This window comes from Microtus oregoni, unplaced genomic scaffold (genome assembly GCF_018167655.1).
Source record: "Microtus oregoni isolate MIOR12 unplaced genomic scaffold, Mior012 000006F_ref0000085, whole genome shotgun sequence".
Classification (NCBI taxonomy): domain Eukaryota; kingdom Metazoa; phylum Chordata; class Mammalia; order Rodentia; family Cricetidae; genus Microtus; species Microtus oregoni.
Window position 1 is genome coordinate 420756 of NW_024543065.1, and position 22893 is coordinate 443648.

Below are 22893 nucleotides of genomic sequence, written 5' to 3' on the forward strand. Positions count from 1 at the left end.
CAGAGGTAGAAACATGCATGCATATAATCTGACAAAATAACTTTGAATAGATTTACAAATATTGTAAATAGAAATAGGAGCATATTCAATCACAAATATCATTTGAATTTGTATAAATATACAGGAATCTATACCAATGAAAATTGCCTATAAATAATAGTTCACAAGTATTCCCTATATTACTCACTATTATTATTAGTGAGAGTAAGCTCACTCTAATCTACCTATTATCCCATTCAACTTCCTTTTTTTAAAAAAGTGAGATCCCTGAGCCTACAAAACTTTGCCCCAAACCCCAACCCTATACAGTTATAATCAACCCCTAATTGATGTCCCTAATCCTGAGGACAGACTTTGTTGGGAGAAGAGCCATTGTCTTCTAGAATGTAGTCATGTTAGTTAGGTTTTCTAGATGTACAGAGATATATTTCAGATGGATAGTTATTCTTCAAACTTTTCAAAAACTAACAGAACATGCCATTTAAAATGCTTTAAGAACTTAGGACTTTTCATGACAACTAGACACATCTGTTCCTGGCAGCACCAGTCTACTTCAAGAGGATGATGGGCATCAAAGAGGCTCCCTATAGAGTTTGCTAGCCATTTGGGCAAGAAACTGCTCTTGTCTGGACTCCTTGATGCTGTGCTGTGAACTGGACATGCAGGACTCACAGAAAAATGACTGCTGAACTTAACCTAAAGGTGAGACTGTTCTTCAGGGTTCCTGCTTCATGAAAGAGTCTGCTAGACTTTCTACAGAACACAGAAGAAAGTGACTGACAAACTGCCAATATAGACGGAACTGTCTTTGAAATTTCCTGCTTCATGAAAAAGTCTGCTGGATACTATGGGCCTGTAGGCTAAATATGGGCACCCCAATGTTACAGAAGAACTTGGGTGACTGTTCAGACAGCGAGATGTCTCTGTCAATTCTAGAGTTTTGGAAGTTGCTTACAATGCTCTTCCTGTTTATGTAGGTAGTATTTTATCCTTCTGGAGTCTTTGATGGAGTTGAAGAATAGGTAGTTGTAATTATAGTTTTCCTTAGTTATGACAAAAGATAAAGTAGATATAAATATTGTAACTGTAATTCCTTCTTGATACCTGTTTTGTTATATGTAATTTTACTATGTTAAAGTTAAAAACCTTCATTTTTGTTAAGACAGAGAAGGGGAGGTGATGTGGGATTCCCCTCCTGTATGCTGTGAATACCATTGGTTAATAAAGAAGCTGCTTTGGGCCTATTGCAGTGCAGAATAGGGCAAGGCAGGAGTTCCAAGTAGATAGAGGAGGAGAAGTAGGTGGAGTCAGTGAGACACCATGTAGTTGCCAGAGGAGAAAGACCAAGCTGCACACCAGTACCAGCAAACCACGAGCCTCATGGTAAAATATAAAATAATAGAAATGCCTTAATATAAAAGAGTTTGCCAGGAATATACCTAAGCTAATAGGCCAAGCAGTGTTCTTTATGTTTTCTTTTTTACACTGATGGGGGAGTCTTCTGTTTTGTGTTAATTTCATTGGTTAAATAAAGAGACTGCCTTGGTCCTTTAATAGGACAGAAAATTAGATAGGCGGAGTAGACAGAACAGAATGCTGGGAGAAAGAAGCCGAGTCAGTCAGTCACCATGATTCTCCCACCCCGACACAGACGCAGGTTAGGATCTTACCGGTAAGCTACCACCTTGTGGTGGTACACAGATTGTTAGAAATGGATTAATCGAGATGTGAGAGCTAGCCAGTAAGAGGCTAGAGCTAATGGGCCAAGCAGTGTTTAAAAGAATACAGTTTCCGCATAATTATTTCGGGTAAAGCTAGTCATGCCGAGCCAGGCGGCGGGAAGCAGCCCGCCGCTCACCCTACAACACTACACTTTTAGTATCTTCGTTCCTTAACAGTATATTGTTAGGTCCTAACTAAACTCTTCTACCACCCTAAAAATTCCAAATGACAGTGATTGATCGGCTCTACCACCCTAAAAATTCCAAATGACAGTGATTGATCGGCTCTTGAACTATATGGAGCCCCTGAGAGCAGACAGTGTAAGTCTTTCAACTAGACCCAACATACTTGCTGATAATGGAGAAGCTGGTAAGATGCCTTGAGCCAGGCAGTGTGAATACATTACAGTATCAGGATTGTTCTTGTGGTTTTGTTTGTTTGTTTTTGGTATCATGGCTAGGCTGGAAATAAAGTTCAGTGGTAGAATGGTGTTCAGAGCCCTAGGTTCATCTCTAGCAGAAGCTAGGGACACAGAGAAGGGGATGTAATGACCCACTAAAGTAATTATGCTAACATGAATATTTCTGTGTAGATGTGTAGTATAATTCAGGAGTAGGTTAGTGGCTTTCCATTTAGTTAGTTCTTATAGTGTGAGATCAGAATTCTTGTACATGGTGAGAGCAGTCTTTGAAGTGGTATTGTGGGCGTGCCCTAGGTGACTAATCAGCTTTGTGAGCACACAAACTCAGGGCTAAAGCATTGCTGCTTCAAGCCTGTTTGCCCACTTACAGTGTGCTGACAGCTCACCCCCACATGTCCAGCTCAATCCTGATTTTTCTCCTAACGTGGACTTTCAACTCAGCAAGTCTGTGATCTGTTTCTCACATAGCTTGTGTTTTTTATCACTTGCTTTTATCAGGCTGTTTTCCTCGTCTGTAGCACCCTCTTTCCTCCTCAAGATGCTCCTCTTCCTTTTTATGAATTGTCTTCTCTTTGGTAGGCTTTGGAGACCCTGAGTTGAACAACATTATGGTTACGCGGAACCTGTGCTCCCTCCTACGCATGTGTGTTTGTATCTTAGTTAGGGTTTCTATTGCTTTGATGAAACACCATGACCAAATTTCGGGAGGAAAGGGTTTGTTTTACTCACAGTTCCAGATAACAAATCACCTTCAAAAGAAGTGAGGGCAGTAACGTGGAGGCAGGAGATGATGTAGAGGCCGCGGGCGGAGGCGGAGGTGGGGGTCTCGGGGTGCTGCTGCTTACTCGCTTGTTCCCCTTGACTTGCTCAGCCACTTTCTTATACAGCCCAGAACCTTTAATCCAGGGATGGCACCATCCATAGTGGACTGGGCCCTCTCCTATTGATCACTAAAAAAGAAAATGCCCTACAGGCTGCCTCTTAACTGAGACTCCTTCCTCTCAGATGAGTCTAGCATGTGTCAAATTGACATAAAACTAGCAGTACAGTTTGGCACCATTTGGAGTTTAAAATTCAGATTTTAAACTCCCCCCTCCCCCCTCCTTCATTCCTCTTTCTCCCTTCCTTGCTCACTCATCTATCATTCTTTCCTCCCCACCCTCCCTTCCTCCTGCTTTAACCTTTTAAGTACTAGGATTGCAGGCTTGCACATATCTAAAATTCAGATTCTTTCATGATCCTGTGGTAGCAGAAATGCATGGTAGATGTTTAGAAAACACAGAACTTTGGGGCCACTCAGTTGCTTTGGCCTGCTTGCGGTCCACTCATAGACGTGAGTGGGATGAGGGAGTGAGCACAGGCCTCTTCAAGCAGGGAAGTAGAAAGAGTGGGCGGTGGAGCTGCACTTGGCTGGCCTGCTGCCTAGCCCTGTGGGTGCTTCTTCCCTACCCCATCAGCATTCTGGGCATGAGGAGGGAGAGGCAGTGAGAACAGGAACAAATGGCCCGAGTCTGAGCTCTGACTTCGCTGCTGCTTTACCAGTTCACCAGTTCACCAGTTCCCCTTCTGCCTCTGAGGACTTTCTTTTAAGTGTACCAGCAGACTGAGAAATTTTAAGAAAAACAAAGCTAGGAATTTATTGCAATTACAGGGATTAGCTGAGGCAGAATCTGGGTATCCCAGTGTTGCAGCGTGTACGTTTGTTCATAAAATACAATAGAAATCACAACGTGGATAGTTTCTGGGTACCTGGGTGCTAGTAGAGCTACAAATGCACTTACAGCTGAGGGTGCCTTTGCACACAGTGTCACCTCATGCTAGCACTGTTCCTAGCCTAGGCCACTGCAACTCGGGCCATGTCAGAGTTGTTACATAGATCTGCAGGACCAGAAGCTGAAGTTGCTAGTGAGCCTTTTCAGTAGAGAGTCTGCTTCCAGAAAGTTAGGGTGTGGTGACCCAAGGAAGGGAGTTTATGGTTAGGTTTTCTGATGACTGCCCACAGTTTTGAACCGCTAGCGACAGTCATCTTTTACTTCCTTGATCACATTTCCCTCTAAGCCTTAATTTTGGACGGAATCCAAACCTAGTGTTTCTCACTTGTACCTAACAAATGGCAAAGCCATAATTGTCATAGTTACCAGTGGTGTTGTATGGTGGTTATTTTCTGCAGTGTTCCTTTTTGCTTCCGATGTAATTCTCTTGATTTTGCACATCCGTTTATTCTTATTCTCTTTCTTACTGTTAGAGAACAAATGACTCCTGTCTCTCCTTACCCACCACGTACCCCTTCTGTTCTCCGTAGGCATTAGTCATCTCACCTCTCCATTCTCCGTCTTTTCTTTTGAAGATCGTCTTCTAAAAGGTTTATTACTGTCATTTTACCATGTGTATCTGTGTGTATCTGTGTGGCATCATAGGCGAAGATACTGGCAAAGACCGGATGTGTTGGGTCCCTGGGTCTGGAGTTACAGTGTTGTGAGCTGCTAGAGGTGGCTGTTGGGAGCTGAACTTAGGCCCAGGTTTTCTACAAAAATACATGCTCTTAATTGTTTAACAATGCACTATCCAGCCTCTGGAAGCTTAGCTTCTCCTCTTCTTCCTCCTTCTCTTCTTTTTCTTCTCTCTCTTTTTTTTTTTTTTTTTCTCAAGACAAGACTTCTCTGTATAGCCCTGATTGTTTGCCTGACCTGTAACTCTGTAGACCAATCTGGCCTTGATTAAGGTCAGATATGCTTCTGCCTCTGCTTCCTAAGTGGGGATTAAAGGCATGTGCCACCATACCTGTTTTAAAGATATTCTTAAAGTTCACTTTTATCCTACTTAACCAAATCCAGACACCTTTTCTTACATCTGTTTTTGTCTTACCACCTCCCTTGCAGTTGACACTGAATGACATCTTGGTGGTTATTATGTCTTTCATCCTGTTGTTAAAGGACTCTGTGTTTAGTGTCCTCATTGTCTCCGTGCTCTTTCTCCTTTTCAGAGTTAGCTTTGATTCCTTCCTTCTGTTCCCCCTACAAGGTCCTTGAGAATCTCTTTGAAAGGTCTCAGCTTCTGATTGCTTTTTTGTCATACATATCCCAGCTCTGACCACCCATTGTCACACTGCTGCAGTGGTCCCTTAAGTCTCAATAAACTCTTCTGTAATACTCAAGACTGAGAGAGTGAATTAGAGGTTACGAGCTGCTCTTCAGACCTGGCCATGAAGACTAGCCTGGCCGTTAGCACTCTGGCTGGCTGGCTCTAGTTGTCTGCCTTGCCTCCACGACAGCCCTCACCCTGGTCTGCTGGCATTCCCCATTTGGACTGTCTTTGGTGTTTTCAGCTCACCAAAAATCTGGTCTTTTTTGAAGGTCAAGATAAGATTGCTTTAAAATAGTGTTTTTTACCCCAGTATCGTATACCTCTATTTAGTTCTTAAAATAGCAAGTACTTACTGTGGAACAGATGTTGAGCTAAGTGACATAACTGTAACTTTAAATTTTAGAGGTAGATATTTCCATTTTTCTGCTGAGAAGCCTGGAACTCAGGAGAGGCTACATGTTCAACATGAACTGGGATCGAATCCAGCTCTCTGGTGTCGTAGTTACACTCAGAACTGTGGACTCTGTGATACATAGTTACAGCCGTATATTGTGGCATATCTTTGAGGCTTGTATATTGTTTGCAGTAGGTAAGGTGTTTCTTGAACTTTTTGTCTGCCTCCCAGTACCCAGAATATTTGGAATATTTATGCAAGTACTAAAGAGACAGTTCTGTTGAGGTGTTCCTGTAGTGCAACTGATTACTGTAATAACTGTTAGGACAGTCTCTAAGATGTTGGGAATACAGTGCTTTAGACCTGACTGTGTACTGGAGCCAGAAGGGAGGCAGCAGAGCCAGCTTATGTTTTGTTTCCCAAGTGTGGGATGTGTACCCAGGGAGATAAGAGAGCACAGGCCCAAGGCTTCCCCTTCTTATTCCTCACACCACAGTATTAGAGGACTAATACAGCAGCTTTCAGATGCTGGGCTCCTCACTGAAGACCAGGAGCATCTTGATATGGCTATAAGCACACTTACCAGACAGTGGCATTGGCTGAAGTTAAGTCCCAGCTGTGTGTCATTGACTTTGTTACTGTTATTTGCTACATATTTCCATTGAGACTTGTTTTCCATTTGTATTGTGACATAAAATTTCTTTCTTGATTTGAAGAACAGAGATATTGTGAGCTACCCATAGCCTAAAATTATAGTGATGCCATTATACAAACTCCAAAGAAGAACACTAACAAATCCCTATCTCTCGAGGGGACTGAGATTGAATCCACCCTGAAGCTATGTGTACTATACCAGTTTCCAATTGAATGAAATACTAACTTTTCTTGGTAACACACACACACACACCATTAATAATTCTTTAAGGATCATGGATTTATATTAGTTGTATCATTATAATTCTTACTATTTGTTTCTCAGGTTTTATCTATTTCTAAGGACAAGTGATGTATTTTATTCTGTGAGTTAATCATGTTTCTGGTGGGTCAGTTATGAAACAAGTGTATTAAACCAGGCTGTTCATTGCCGATTCTTCCAGTATAACAAAATTGATCATCTTCATTTGGAGGAAAACTGATCCTAAAACAAAATAAAAACTTAGAAAATGGGAAGTTTTTCAGTAAAAATGCAAAAAGTGATAAGGCTTAGAAAATCCTGGTATTTACACTTGAGTTTCACAGAAGGTATTTGGTGTCCCATGTTCAAGACAGGGCTTAGAAAATCACCTCAGTTATTTTCATATGAATCCTCACAGTTAAGTTAACTTCTTCATTTTATTTACATCTGACACTTAGGCAGAAACAGTGTTTTCTGTTGGTGGTAGTGATTATTTTTCTGAAGCAGATTTTTAAAGATGAAATATTTTCAGAGTGTGGTTTTTGATGTAATCATAGATTTTGTGTGAAGTTTGCATTCAGAAAACATTTGTTCTAGATCAGATCTTAGTAATGAAGCCTATGGACTTCCATCTGAGTTCTGGTCCTGCATGTCCGTGAATAATTCCAGAAGCTTAGTTGTTCTCCAGTGAGCGGCTCCTGCCTAGAGAGTGGCTGAGTTAACTGGATCAGTCATTGTGTCGCTGAGCTTGAAACAGTCTGCATTCTGTAGCATGGTTCATGGCCATCCATGTCCTAAAATAGCCTGTAGCACAGGTTGTCAGTGTGTTACCCTAACGCTGAGTTGAGTAGCTTTTCCTTTATTTCCGGTAAGTACATTTTCCAATCTGTGTTTGCTGCTGGCCACTGGTAATGAATATAGACCAGAAATCTCACTGGGGCTGACTGCTGTTTGAACTGATTCTGCTTGTTTGCTTGGCAGCGCCATTCTGTTCTGTGTGTTTGTAAAAGATCATGGGCTCCTGGTCTCCCCTCAAGGAGCAATAGTGACGTGTACTGTGAACAGTGCAGACCTCAGCTCGCCCCTTACGTTGACTGGCTCACTTGACTTCTCAGTGCCTGACTCCCATCTGTGAAACAGCCACAGCAGTCCTTATCTGGGTGGGCTGTTCTCAAGATGAAATACGCTACAATGTGCTTAGAATGATGCCTGACCCAGTGTCGAAACATTTTACTCTATAGTTTAAAGTTTTTGGTAAAGAAATTTTGTGGTTCTCTGTAGGTAGATTTCCATGTAAATCAGGTTTGAAAACTAACAAGTCTTTCTGAAAAATACTGCTTTTTAACTAAAACATAAGTAATATTTTGCCTTTTTGTGTTGCAGTATGCACTGTTGGTTCCGTGGATGATTTGTCTTTGGAGGTTTGGAAGAGCAGGTGTAGGTCTGCTGTGTGTATTCTGCCTTGGCTTACTTCTCTTGTCCCCTGGCATAACTGAATGCATTGCCCTCCTTTTCACTCTTATAAATGTGCAAGTTTGGATATAAAATTTCTGGTTCCCCCAAGTACAGGTTACTATTAGCTTTATTTTACTGCACTGTTTTTCATAAACGATAGCATAGCAACTGCTTTTTCAAGCTCAGGTTTTAATTATTTTTATTTTTGTGTTTTTTTCCCTCCTGTTACCATGTATTTTACATTTTATGTTTTTAAGGCTTCATGGTAGGGTCTGGGGGGACTGCTTCCTAATGTAGCTAATATAAAAATATGTTAATTGGGAATATGAGACTTGGATTGAACTGCCAGTAAACTTGAAAGATAATCTCAGTTTTTTTACATTATAGTCCTATTCTGAGGCTATCACAGATGTTTTTTTTAATATTTATTTATTTATTATGTATACAATATTCTGTCTGTGTGTATGCCTGCAGGCCAGAAGAGGGTACCAGACCCCTCTACAGATGGTTCTGAGCCACCATGTGGTTGCTGGGAATTGAACTCAGGACCTTTGGAAGAGGAGGCAATGTTCTTAACCTCTGAGCCATCTCTCCAGCCCTCACAGATGTTTTAATTGTTTAGATAACCTTGTGAATGTGGTATAAACTATAACGAATAAACTACTTGTTGGTCTGTATGTGCCACTCTTAACAGGGTAGAATGCTCATGAGCGCTTGCCTAGAGCAAGTAGAATTTATAACTGAAAAACGTCAGGGATCACAAAAGGGAGTCGTTAATTACCCATGCTGTCCATAAACTTTAATGTTTAATAGGTTGGTTTAGTCCAGTTCCAGTTGACTGATTCAGCCAACACATGCATTATGGTTCCTTTCCTTAGAGGATAGACTAACACCTGCCTTCCAGACAGTAAGGTGCTCCTAGGTCCCATAGCAGTGTGCAGTGCTGAGGTCTTTCCCAGAGTTCTGTCCTAATACTGGTAGGAAATAAAGCTGTAATGTATTTGAACACTCTCAGATGAAAAGTTATACAAGACACTTGTGGTTTTTAATTTTATTTAATTTTTATACAAAAATAATTACATCTTTGCCGTGTCCTTCTCCCATCAACCCCTCTTAAATCTCCCTACACCCACCCCCTCAAATTCTTAGCCTCTTGTTCATTAATTAAACACTTGTGGCTTTTGTTGTCATTGAGAGATAAATGCTGTCTCATTTCTACACAGTTGCTTTATGAAAAGAAGTCTACACTCACTTAGTACGTCTGGTATTGTTCATCTCAATTGTTTCCTTATTTTCAAGTTGACAAGTGAATATTGTGTCTATGTTGTTTCACAATTTATATGTTGAGTAATGGCTAGATTGTTTTAACTGGTATACATATTTACTTACACTTGTATATGTTTTCTCGTTTGTGTATTTTTATTGTCTGACATATAGCAAGAAATGTCTGATATGTTATTAGTCAAGCTTTAGTAAATTTTCTGACACACTTTACACTTTTTTGGGGGGGGTTGAGTTGGTCTGTAAAATAATATAGGTATCCTCTATCAATATCACAACATATAGGCTGTTTTACCTCAGGATATACTTAGGGATACATGGAGAACTAATCCTTGATGAAGGAGGCGTGTAGTTAAAAAGTAAAATGAAGTTGTATAGAAAGATGGGGAGCAAGCAAGCATTCCCCAAGAGAATGCCTACTTATGTTCATTTGTATGAAGAGAAACTCAGCAGGAGAAGTGACAGAAGCAATGTGGTTTGGAAGTCAAAGATCACTTGAATTGTGTCAGCAAAGCAATAAGTCAATTAAGGATTTCGGATAAGAGATACAGTAAAAGTGAGCTGAGATTTGCTCTAGTACAATTGGCAAGTATTTCAGAAGGGTTGGCCCAGCTGTGTTTGCACTAGACTAGATTTTAGGAGAGATTTGGTCATGATGTTGGTCACGGGGTAGTGGGAGTTACTTAGGAGTGCAAGCATGATCCTGAGGTCAGTACATGGTGTGGGTTATGTGCTTATTTCCTGGACTCTGCTAAGTTTAAAGGTTTTTTTTTCTTTTAAAGTAATTCTTTATTGATTCTGTGGGAATTTCACATCATGCACCCCAGTCCATCTTTTCTCAGTCCTTCCACGTCTGCCCCTCACCCCCATAGCATCCCCCCAAGAAAATTTTCAAAATATTAATTAAATACAAAACCAACAAAAAAATTTAATTTACTCCTCCATCTTTCCTGACTCTCCAACACCTCTTTATTCACCTTAGTGGCACTGGGAACTGCAGTGTGTCACCCAGTATACACCTTTGTTCAATCAGGTTTACTTGTAAATGTTCATTTTAGTGAGTTGTTGATCTGGTTCAAGGCTTCTGGCTGAAAGTCCCCCCACCCCACACCACCTTTTAAGATTTACTTCTAGCTATAGTTTTGTGTGTGTGTGTGTGTGTGTGTGTGTGTGTGTGTGTGTGTCTGTCTGTCTGTCTGTCATGTGTATAGGAGGGCATCTGCTCCCATGGAGCTGGAGGTGTGTGTGTGTGTGTGTGTGTGTGTGTGTCTGTGAGTGTATGTCATGTGTGTAGGAGGGCATCTGCTCCCATGGAGCTGGATTTAAAGGTGCTTGTGAACTAAACTCAGGTCCTCTGAAAGAGTAGCCAGTGTTCTTAACTATTGATTTATCTCTCTTGGGCCTGTGCTAGTTAAAATAAATTTAAAAAATAAACCCAAAATATTAGGGATTGGTGTGTCTTTAAAGCTAAACCTACTGCTACAGTAGGGAGGAAGGCGCTTAAGAATGAATGGGTCTTGGTTTTTCCCCTTTCTACTGCTCCCTTTATTTATTTTCCCTCTGTAGTAATGTACTGCAGTGCTGAAGAGCATACATGGAAGTGTTCACAAACTGTCATGGTGGTGCACATCTTTAATCCCAGCACACAGGAAGCAGGCAGGTGGAGCCCTGTGAGTTCAAGGCCAGCCTCTGTCCAGCAGATCACTTGTAATTCAGACCACTTTGGAAAGAGCACACAATGCTTGTTTTCATAAAATGCTTAACTTGTAATGAATTTAATATATATTATGGGTGTGATCCATAGTACATATAACCATTGCATGGAAAGTGCCAGAGCTTGCTTTACTTTCCAGTGTCACCAAACCACAGTGTCTTTACCACAGCAGTGGAGTGAGGGAGGTCAGAGCGAAGTAGTGTGGGGGTAGGGGTTCATATAATTATAGGAAGTTTAGACTGAAGTGCAGGAGGAGGCCACTTGTTGGTTCCCGCTGCTCTCGGCTTGTTCGTCCCAACTGCCCAGAACCGAAATAATCACACAGAAACTGTATTATTTAAATCACTGCTTGGCCTATTAGCTCTAGCTTCTTATTGACTAACACTTACATCTTAACCCATCTCCATTAATCTGTGTATCCCCACGTGGCTGTGGCTTACCAGGAAAAGTTCTCAGTGTTTGTCTCTGGCAGGGGCTACATGGGTTTTCTTTGACTCCACCCTCTTTCTCCCAGCATTCAGCTTAGTTTTCCTTACCTAAGTTCTGTCCTGCTATAGATCCAAAGCAGCTTTTTTATTCATTAATGGTAATTACAACATACAGAGAGGAATCCCACACATGGAAGAGGTTGGAGCTCTAATAGAAAGAACGAAAGATTATAGACTATTCATTTGGTTGTAGCTGGATGGGCAGATTGTTACAGGATGTTGGATAGTATGGTCACTTGGATGTCTTCCTTTGAGAAATATCTGTCAAAGTCTTTTACCAACTTTTAGTTAGATTGATTTTGCCCATGAAGGTTTTAGAAGTCTCATATGTTCTAGATGTCTACAAACATGCTCCTATCCTGAGAGTCGGCTCTTCACTGTTGATTGTGCATTTGTTGTACAGAAGCCCCTTAGTTTAACATGGTCTCGTTTGTCAGTTTGTGCTATTGTTCCCTCTGTTGTGGGTGCCCTCCAAAATACTTGCCCCTTCTAATGTCATCAAGTATTTTCACATTTTATTCTAATAGTTTCACCATTTCTGTTCTTACATTGAATTCATTTGGGGGTTGTTTTTGTTTGTTGGTTTTTGAAAATGAGCATCATAAGGTCTGGTTTTTGGCAAAGGTGTGGAGGAAAGAGACTTTCTTACTGTTTGTGCAAATTTAAGTTAGTGCATGATGGAGAACAGGACGGCTATGTATGCTAGCACAAGCCTGTAGCCTAGCAGTCAGGCTGAGTCATTGCTGCAAGCTTGAGGCCAGACTGGCTTGGACAGTGAGATGAAAGTCATTTGAGATGTATAGCAAAATCCCATCTCAAAAAGGGGCGTGGAGGGCTGGTGAGTAAAGTATTTGCTGTGCAATCATGAAGACCTAAGTTTGACCTTCAGGGGAAATCTGGGTGTGCTGGGGAGACGGGGGACAAACTCCTGGGCCCCCTGATTGGTCAGCCTAATCCACTTGGTTAGCTGCAGGCTGGTAAGAGTTCCAGTGAGTGAGGAATGACTCCTGAGGTTGACCTTTGCCTCCCCCGCCCCATACACACAAGATCAGTTCCACACATACAGATATATATCCAGAACATTGTAGTATTTCAGCGAGACCTCTGTACCCTCATGTTTATTAAAGATTATTCTTAATAGTTAGGAAATGGAAACAGTGGAAGCATCCATCAAATAACAGTGAAATCTTCAAGATAGGGTTTCTCTGTGTAGCCTTGGCTGTCTTGGAACTCACTTTACAGACTAGGCTGGCCTCGAACTCACTGAGATCCACCTGTCTCTTCCTCCCAAGTGCTGGGATTAAAGGCGTGAGCCACCACTACCCAGCCTAGTAATGGATTTTTTAAAAGTAGCACATATATGAAATAGAATACTCTTCAGCCATTTAAAAGAATGATATCATCGTGCAAGCATGAGAGCAGAAGGGCTAGAAGAAAGGTTTATATCTGATTTATGCTTTATCCTTGGTTGGGCCTCTGGCCTTAGGCAATGATTATCATATGAGTTCCACTCTGGTGTATTTTCTACCTTACTGTATGTTGTGGGTGTTTTGCTTGCCTGCGTGTATATCTGTGCATCATGAGCATTCCCAGTGTTCAGGAAGGCTAGAAGAGGGCGTGAGTCCTCCGGAACTGGAGTTACAGGCAAGTTGTAAGCCACCATGTGAGTTCTGGGAGACAAACTTGGGATCACTGGGGAGCAGTCAGAGCTCTTCATTGCTGAGCCATATCTCCAGAGCCACTACCGCATCATTTTAAAGGACAGGATAGAAACTCGAGACTGTTCACACTCACCTAGCGTGTGTGCTCAAGGCATGCTGGTCCCTCCCATTCTTGTGTTTGTATACACAGGCAGAAAACACCGCTCAGATACTTTGCTCAGGGAAAAATTTGAGGAATTATTATTAAAGATCTATTCTTGTTTTGTGTAGTTTTAAAACTAAACCTCATGGCATGCAATGTACAAGGTTATGACTAGAGACTGCTGACAGAGCAGAAAAATGAAGACTTGGAAACAAGGGAGACATCTCCAGTCCATACAGAGACAAAGCAAAGAGACTCTTAGTAGTGTATTCCCTGTGAGAGAAGAACATGCCACTCTTTCTTAAAGACCTGTAATATATGGTTATTATATCACAGTGGACTGTTACATTGCCTAAGCCACAAGTTCACAATACTTAAAAGATAATAGAAATATATTTCAAAAGGTTTCACATCAAAAATTATAGTAAAATCCAACTGGGGATATAGCTTGGTGATAAAGTATGTGTTTAATGTGCACAAAGCCCTGAGTTCATTGCCTGAATACACATAATTATAATAAACCATGTTTCTTAGCGAGTAAAGCCATGAGCTCTCAGGAAAATGCAGTTTTCAAGACTGAGTCTCTGAAATACCCACTGTGAAGTTCACAGTGGCTAGGGTTGTAAGTGAGAAGCGATGATCCTGAGGACAGATAGTATCCTTGAATGTCCACTGCAATCAAATGAGGCAATGTATTATCTTCCGTAGTTCACATTTCACACACTGATGCACGTAATGTCACATAACTTGCTCGAGTACTGTGTAAGGGATGAAAGTGATCTTCTGTCTCCACCTTCAAATGAGCAAAGTCAATTTTATTTACCTTTTGCCACCCCGACATTGTGACGTTCGGGTGAACAATATGGAACAGAGCTTTTATAAGAGAGAAGCCAATGTAGATGTCTTAGGAGTGATGCTTTACTTTTCTTTATACACTTAACTTGTTTGGTGTTCGAGTGTGCATGTGCACATGCCAAAGCCTGTGGAGACCAGAGCATAACTTGTGGAAGTCCTTGGGACCAATGCAGATCATCAGGCTTCGTTTACACTGATTAGTCTGTGTTAATGGCTCTTTTTTGAAGCCAACACTGACTTCTCTCTCTTCTCTCAGACCACACAACCAGTATTCTTATAGTCAATCAAAACTTTTAACACTAGTATTCAATTGTTACGCGTGTGTGTTTAATTTTAAATTGTATCTAGGGTGGTATTTCCACTTCAGTTAGCCTAATCTAGATAATCCCTCAAAGGCAGACCCAGTGGCTTGTCTCTCAGTGATTCTAGAGAGCTTAGTACATTGACACTCAACATCACCATCACAGAGACCTATGTACTGATGTAAAGGCCCTTGGAGTTATGCATGATAAAGCCACACACTGTGACCATGTGTGTGTAAAACATGTTATTTATATGTGTATTTATGTACATATAATAAAAACTGGGAGAATATATGACAGGAATGGTCAGTTCTGATGAAACTTTGAATGTTTGAGTTTTTATTTATTTTCCTGTGATCATGCAAATTTTACAGTGTTAAAAAAAATAAAACTTAAAAGTTTAGCTATCAGTGGTACACCAATACCCACTGCCTGCCCTTGGGTTTCCCAAGAGAGCTTGATAACTAATGGAAGGGATCTGAGAGTGTATATCCTAAGAGGCATTCCAAGTGTTCCTTGTGGTCGTGTAACCAGACACTGGAGGAATAGTGAACTGCCCACAAATTTGTGTAATTAGTATTTGGTTAAAATTACTCTAGAGAAGAAATTTTAAGAATGAGATTACCTTGAATGATGCTGAATTTACTAAATAGAAAAAATTGGAAGTCATAATTGATTCTGTAGGAAATGATCAAATAGCCTAAAAATAAAAACCTCACTTATTTAAAGTAACACAGAAGCAGCTGGGGCACATGTGAATTTGTCTGCATTTATAGGTGAACTCTTTACCTCTTCATGGCACACCTGATACTGACTAGTTTGAAATAGCGCAGAGCATAAAGAGCAAGTCTTGCTATGTTAGTTATAAAGGTGGAATATACACCCCTGAAAAACCCAAATATTGCATTTTTTAAAGTTTAAGATTGTGATTATAATTTTATAAATATTATTTGGAAAGTTAATATATCACAAATAAAGGGAACTCATTCTAAGAATCTAGGTATAGTTCCATATTAAGAAATCTGATAATGTATAATAGATGAGAGAAGAAACACAATCTTTTAATTTTCTGCCCCAAATACACATGGTACGATTATTATTTATAGATTAAAAAAATAGGACCCCCCCAAAAAAAACAAAGAACCTCCTAAGAGTGGAACTAGTTGAGTAGCATAAACTGCTGTGGCAGGATGTTTGCCAGAACCTCAGGGAAGAGCAATAGCAGCAGTGGTCACGTTCAGTTTTGGAACAAGGCTATATAAATAGTATATTGATTTTCAAATTACTCTAAAGATTATTTAGGAAAACAAATGTCAATATCAAACAAACAAAACCCAGAGGAGTTGGCTAAGCCTATGATATTCTTGTCTTCTCAAGCTAAAATACTCAGTGTAGGGCCAGCATGTGTATGTAGTCCAGAGTACATGCGGCTTGGCTTTTCAAGTTACTGCAGAAATGATAGTTTTTTAATAAATAGGTAGTTCTATAAAGGAGGATTGAGTGACTTGCTTTTCATTTAAAAAACAAATTCTAGTTTAGACAGACTTAAAATTTCAGTATGATAATCCCCAAAGCTGTAAAGCAGAAGAAATGATAAACTGTATGGAAATGATAATATTCTGTGACCAGAAGAGCTTTTCTTTAAACTGGGCAACAGCGTATGTGATGTGTAGTGAGTGGCGTTTGTCTGAGTCTTCAGCTTCATTCACTGATACTCTATCTCCTCTCCCGACCACACCCTCATCTCTCCTCCATAATTAGCCTGTCATTCTGTTCCTGTTGGACTCTCAGTAGTTTTAATGAGATATAATTGGTGCTAAGTAAATAATCATCGAATGAGTTAATTCCACAACAGTTTGGAGATCAATAACTGTACTATAAAACTTACTGAGATAATAATGAAGACTGCTCTGTTGGAAATTAGGAAAGGATAAATTAGGAAGTTCATAGGAAGCTAACAGTTGTAATCTTTAATAAGTAGAAATTAGACTGAGCCGTGGTGGTGCACGCCTTTAATCCCAGCACTTGGGAGGCAGAGGCAGGCGGATCTCTGAGTTTGAGGCCAGCCTGGTCAATAGAGCTAGTTTTAGGACAACTAGGGCTGTTAGAGAAACCCTGTCTCAAAAAACCACAAGAGAGTGGGGTGTGTGTGTGTGTGTGTGTGTAGAAAACGAGAACAGAAGTGGGACTTGGAGCTTTTTAAAAATAAATATTTTTATTGAGAATTTCATACAGTGTATTTTGGTCTTTCACTGCAAACTCTTTAATTTCTTCCAAATTCACCCCCCCCCCATTATAACCTATCATATACAATTTGTGTTTCCATTTACTTCTGAATGGGGGCCATCCAGTGGTGCATGATCAACCTAATACGAACCCTTAAAACTGTCTCCCTCATTCAGAAGCCATCAGCTCTCCTCAGGTCCTCAGTTAGGAATGGGGTTCATGGAGCCCCCCTTACTCCATGTTAGGATGTTGACTGCTTTGGTCTTGTTCCGCCAGCCACAGCTGTTGTGGTTTGCTGAGGGCGGTGGTCCTGTCATTTCTAGAAGACTGACCCCAGTCTTCTGTGACCTCTGGCTCATACTGCCCCTCTTCTGTCGTGGGGTTTTGATATAGATGTCCTGTATCCCCTTATTCTCCACCTTTTGACTTGTTGTGACTGTCACTGCACTGAGAAACTCGAGGTCTGAGCGCTGCATTAATCTACAGGTAGAAAGTATGAATTTGGAGGGCATTTTAATACTATGAACATTTAACAAAATAATAATAGATTCATTCCTAGGGCCTGTGAGCTCCCAACCATGGGTTCTTGCCCAGATTTACAGTACCAGGCATGTGTTTTCTCCTGTGGAGTAGGCCTTGATCAGCAAGCGGTTGGTTACCCCATAATATATAACGTTCATGACGTTGCAGCTGTGGTCATTTCTTGCCACTGTGGTCATTACTACAACTCACAGGATTCACACCTGGGTAAGACTGTTGACGGGTTTCCCCACCACCACCCTGCATAGCATCTTCTAGCACTGTGAGAGCTAGCCAACAAGAAGGAAGCTTTCTGTCAGCACTGACTTGATCTTTATTTGCCCTGTGACCATTGTATGGGGGGGGGGTGTCTTCAGCAGTAGGGCTCACCATCAAGTTCTGGGGCAACCAGAAGCAATAGCCTGTATTGTTTTTGTTTTTTTTTGTTTTTTTTTTTTGTGTGTGTGTGGGGGGGTCCTCTGGGATACGTCTTACCACCAACTACAGGAGAGGTAATCAACACACGGCAATGAGCTTTTTATTTGCTTCTAGAACAAATACGATCCCCTTGGTAGGGTTATTCCAGTTAAACTCTCTCATATGGATTAATAATCATATATATTGTGTGTGAGTGAGAGAGAAAGAGAGATAAAAATAGTAGTTGTCTGAAGGTCTTTTTCAGATATACTTAGCATTAGTTATATCCCTTTCTGCCCTTCCCTTCCAGTCCTTTCCCTATATAAACATAAACCTACCTCCCCATTACTCCTTTCTGTTCCAGTCCCAGTGTTCTGCTGTCCCCCTCCCTTAAGATCCTGGCTTTCTTGAACTCTCTTCTGATAGCCCTTGGTATCAGACTGTGATCATGACTATGATCTTTTTAGGTCTTTCTTTTATCTGATATTAACTGGAATATTTTAAATGATTTGCTTTATAAACAGAACGACCTAAGATGTGTAATGATTTCCAAAGAGGCCTTCGATGGTCAGAAACGGAGTGAATTAGGACAACAATCACACTACAAGTGTAGTTTTCCTTTGTTAATTCTGCATTTTTCTTCAGTTTTCTAGTGGTTTCATCTGCTGCTCTAAATTTCCTTTGCACATTTTACATTTCCTCAGGAGTGCATGCCCCTTAGTGGCAGAACTAAGAATTTTTCCCCAGTATTAATGACTCACCAAACATAACTTTTTCTCCCTTTCATTTCATGTAAACAAATAGTTATTACTGTGATCTTTCTTACCCATTAATGATTTTTTGTTGTTTTGGTTTTCGTTTTCTGAGACAGGGTTTCTCTGTGCAAGAGCCCTAGCTATCCTGGAACTTGGTTTGTAGATCAGGTTATATTAAAAGTTCTCTCTCTCTCTCTCTCTCTCTCTCTCTCTCTCTCTTTTTTTTTTACAGTTCTGTAAACTTCAGACTTAATAGCACAATGTCTCTACATCTTACTTCTTTTGAATGTTCCAAGTATCAGAAAATGGTTAGACACAAAGGAGTTCGTACTAGTGGGGAAGGTGGGGAAGATACTTGTGCTTGTTTTAAGATGAGTTCATTTGGTCTGCATGCTAGACCCACTTCATCTTCTTGAGCCATGATTTCATCTCATAATGTGAAATTTCTTTACCTGTAGTTGAATAATAGCTGCACCCATCAACTCAGATCTTTGGCCACTTTCATGTTTTAAAGAAAAGTAGTGTGGTCCTATTAAATACAATTAAGAAAATCAGAAAAAAGAAAATTAACTTTTTTAATTTTATTGATTTCTATTGAGCTCTACATTTTTTTCTGCTCCCCTCCCTGCCTCTCGCCTTCCCATCAACACTCTCCCATGGTCCCATGCTCCCATGCTCCCAATTTACTCAGGAGATCTTGTCTTTTTCTAATTCCCATGTAGATTAGATCCATGTATGTCTCTCTTAGAGTCCTCATTGTTGACTAGGTTCTCTGGGATTATGATTTGTAGGCTGTTTTCCTTTGCTTTATGTTTAAAAACCACTTATGAGTGAATACATATGATAATTGTCTTTCTGGGTCTGGGTTACCTCACTCAAAATAATGTTTTCTAACTCTATCCATTTGCCTGCAAATTTCAAAATGTCATTATTTTTTCTGCTGTGTAGTACTCCATTGTGTAAATATACCACATTTTTCTTATCCATTCTTTGGTCAAAGGGCATTTAGGTTGTTTCCAGGTTCTGGCTATGACAAACAAAGCTGCTATGAACATAGTTAAGCACATGTCTTTGTGGCACAATTGAACATCCTTTAGATATATACCCAAAAGTGGTATTGCTGGGTCTTGAGGAAGGTTGTGTCCTAATTTTCTGAGAAATTGCCACACTGACATCCAAAGGGGCTGTACCAGCTTGCATTCCCACCAGCAATGCAGGAGTGTTCCCTTTACCCCACAACCTCTCCAGCGTAAGTTGTCATCAGTGTTTTTGATCTTGGCTATTCTTACAGGTATAAGATGGAATCTCAGAGTTTTTTTTATTTGCATTTCTCTGATGACTAAGGATGTTGAACATTTCCTTGGGTGTCTTTCAGCCATTTTAGATTCCTCTGTTGAGAGTTCTCTGTTTAGGTCTGTACGCCATTTTTTTTATTGGATTATGTGTTCTTTTGATGACAAATTTCTTGAGTTCTTTATATATTTTGGAGATCAGACTCTGTCTTATGTGGGGTTGGTGAAGATCATTTCCCATCCTGTAGAGATGGCTCAGCCATTAAAGGCTAGGGTCACAACCAAAAATGTAAGAAAATTAACTCTTTTTTTTTTTAAATATTTTTTTATTTATTATGTATACAATATTCTGTCTGTGTTTATGTCTACAGGACAGAAGAGGGCACCAGACGTCATTACAGATGGTTGTGAGCCACCATGTGGTTGCTGGGAATTGAACTCAGGACCTTTGGAAGAGCAGGCAATGCTCTTAACCACTGAGCCATCTCTCCAGCCCCAAGAAAATTAACTCTTAATCTCAACTAACAGACTAGTTGACAGTCTTTGGCAATTGACAAGTTGTCAAATTCATTCTTAGGTAGTTAGACCATGTAGCAGGGCTTTCCCTTGCGTGTATCTTTAGCATTGCCCTTCATGTTAGGTCCGTTATGACTGTAACTTTAAATGACCACATACTAGCCTATTTTGTATTAATTATGGTAAAAGTGTAGGTGGTGTACTGTTTCTTTCTTTTTTTTTTTTTAACACAACTCTGAAGGATAAATAGTTATTTTCCTTTGGTACTTTAAGATAGGAACTCATGTAGCCTAGGCTGACCTGAAATTCACTGAACGGCTCAGTAGGACCTTTAACTCTTGGTTCTCTTGCCCACACCTTTCAAGTGCTGGGACTACAGGCTTGCAGTGCCCACATCCAGCTCTGGGGAAACAATAATTATAATAAAATTGTGAACAATTTTATTTATAAAACCAATGCCTATTGTTTTTAAACATGAACATGAAACTTGAAGGAACTGGTGGTTACTTGAGATAGTAAAATATTTTAGATCCTTAGAAGCAAGTGGAATAATTATTTATTGTTGGATGAAGAATCTTTGCCATAAATCTTAATGTTAATACTGTATTCTTTTGTAGATCATGGAGCTTTGTGGTGCAACAAGACTTGGTTACTTTGGAAGAAGTCAGTTCTACATCGCTTTGAAACTTGTAGCTGTTGCCCAGTCTGGTTTCCCATTAAGAGTGGAAAGTATAAACACAGGTAAATGTGACATACTTGAAGTACAAAAGTGAAGATAGTCTTCTAATTACAAATGAAGCCAAAGTCAATGTACTTTGAGTTTTTTAGTATTATAATGGCCCTTGTGACTTTGAAGTGTCATGACCTAATTGTCACTTGTTGATATGTGAGAACATTAGAAAAACATATCTATCATATATGTGTTACGCTGAAGAATATGCTTAACCTCCTAATGAATGCTATGCTTTTTAAGTTTTAATTTTATTTGTGTGTATGAATGTTTGACCTGCGTGTATGTCCATACACGTGTGTGCCTGGTGCCTGTGGAGGTCGAAAGAGGGAATTGGATCCTCTACAATTGGAGTTAAGGACAGTTGTAAGCCACCATGTGGGTGCTAAGAATTGAACCAGGGTCTTCTGCAAGAGTAACAAATACTCTTAACTGCCAAGCAATCTCCAGCCTCCTCCATCTTCCAGCCTCCTTTACAATATGTATTTGATGACAATGGTAAAATGACTGTTTGTTTAGAACATTAAAACTCACCTAGAAAGAATTTAGGCAAATACTTTTATAAAAGTAAATGATAGTGACCTCTATATGGAGCTTCTTTATTTTATTCTTTTCTATTGTGGTTTTTAGTATGTATGTATGGGGTGGGGGTGAGTATAGGGTCTTATCCATGCTAGTCAAGTGTTTTCTCAGTGGGCAATGACCCTAGTCCTCATTTTATTTTGAGACAAGTTCTCAACCAAGTTTCCCAGGCTGGCCTTGATTTTATTCTGTAACTTAGGCTGGCCTTAAGTTTGCTACTCTCCTGTCTCAATGTCCTAAGTAGCTAGAATTATAGGACTAAGTCACTCAGACCAGCTTTTTATCTTATATTTGCTGGTGTTTTGTTTGGGAAGATGTTCCATTTTAATCTTAGAACAAGCACTGGTTAGAGTTGGCAAGATGGCTTATTCGCAAGTAAAGTGTTGACTTCCTATTTGAAGCCATTGTGCCCATGTGGTAGAAGAAGAGAATGGACTTCACGAAGTGTCCTTTGACCTCCCCACATGTATATCATGGTGCTCGTGCACATGTATTCACATGAGTGCTCATACACGCATGGGAGTGAATAAGAGAACAAATCTACAAAAACACCCTTTCTAGTTAATAGAGACAATATTAAAGTATTAGTAAACTTGATGTGGGAGTGTCATATATCAATCTGTTGCTTTCGTTGGTTAAATAATAAAGAAACTGTTTGGCCTGATAGGTTAGAACATAGGTGGGTGGAGTAAACAGAACAGAATGCTGGGAGGAAAAGGAAGTGAGGCAGATGCCATGCCTCTCCTCTCTGGGGCAGACACAATGAAGCTCCGGCCCAAGATGGATGTAGGCTAGAATCCTTCTCGGTAAGCTACTGCCTCATGGCACTACACAGATTATTAGAAATGGGTTGGTCGAGATGTGAGAGTTAGCCAGTAAGAGGCTAGAGCTAATGGGCCAAGCAGTGTTTAAATGAATACAGTTTGTGTGTTGTTATTTTGGGTAAAGCTAGCCGGTGGCCGGGAGCCAGGCGGTGGGAAGCGGCCCGCAGCTCCTACAACATAACCTGAAACTTCATTTGCTCACCTTACAATGTTTGCCTCAGATAATTCATTTTTTCTTTTATTAGAGACTTATTGATATAAAAGAAAATACACATTCTATAAAGAGAGGTGCCTAAATGTAGTTTCATACTTTTCATGAGAAAGGGGAAATGAGAAAGTATGAATTTCTACAATATTCAGATATTTCAGTCTTCCTGTGTAGCCTGGGCCAGCCTCAAACTCAGGCCCTGGAATACCTGTACGCTAAGATTACAGGTGCTTGGCCACAGGCCTAATAAAATGGATACTGTGTGAAGTATTAGCTTAGTCTCCTGTCACCTGGAAGTTCTCACTGTAGTCCATCCTCTGGCTTGTCACCCACTCTTCTGTTGAAAGCTTAAGTTCTCAGAGAATTTTGGATTCTTTACATCCTTACTAGATAGGCTTAGCAGTTTTATT

At 40.2% G+C, this 22893-nt stretch overlaps 1 protein-coding gene across 6 annotated transcripts in view; it reads left to right on the forward strand.

The window, feature by feature from the left end:
* Reps1 (RALBP1 associated Eps domain containing 1) overlaps positions 1-22893 on the forward strand; it is a 74036-nt gene that overhangs the window by 17265 nt on the left and 33878 nt on the right. For all 6 annotated transcript variants that reach the window (XM_041654640.1, XM_041654641.1, XM_041654642.1 and 3 more), the window contains exon 2: positions 20757-20880. In XM_041654640.1, the coding sequence (XP_041510574.1) occupies positions 20757-20880 (124 nt within the window). The remainder of the gene's footprint in view (positions 1-20756; positions 20881-22893) is intronic.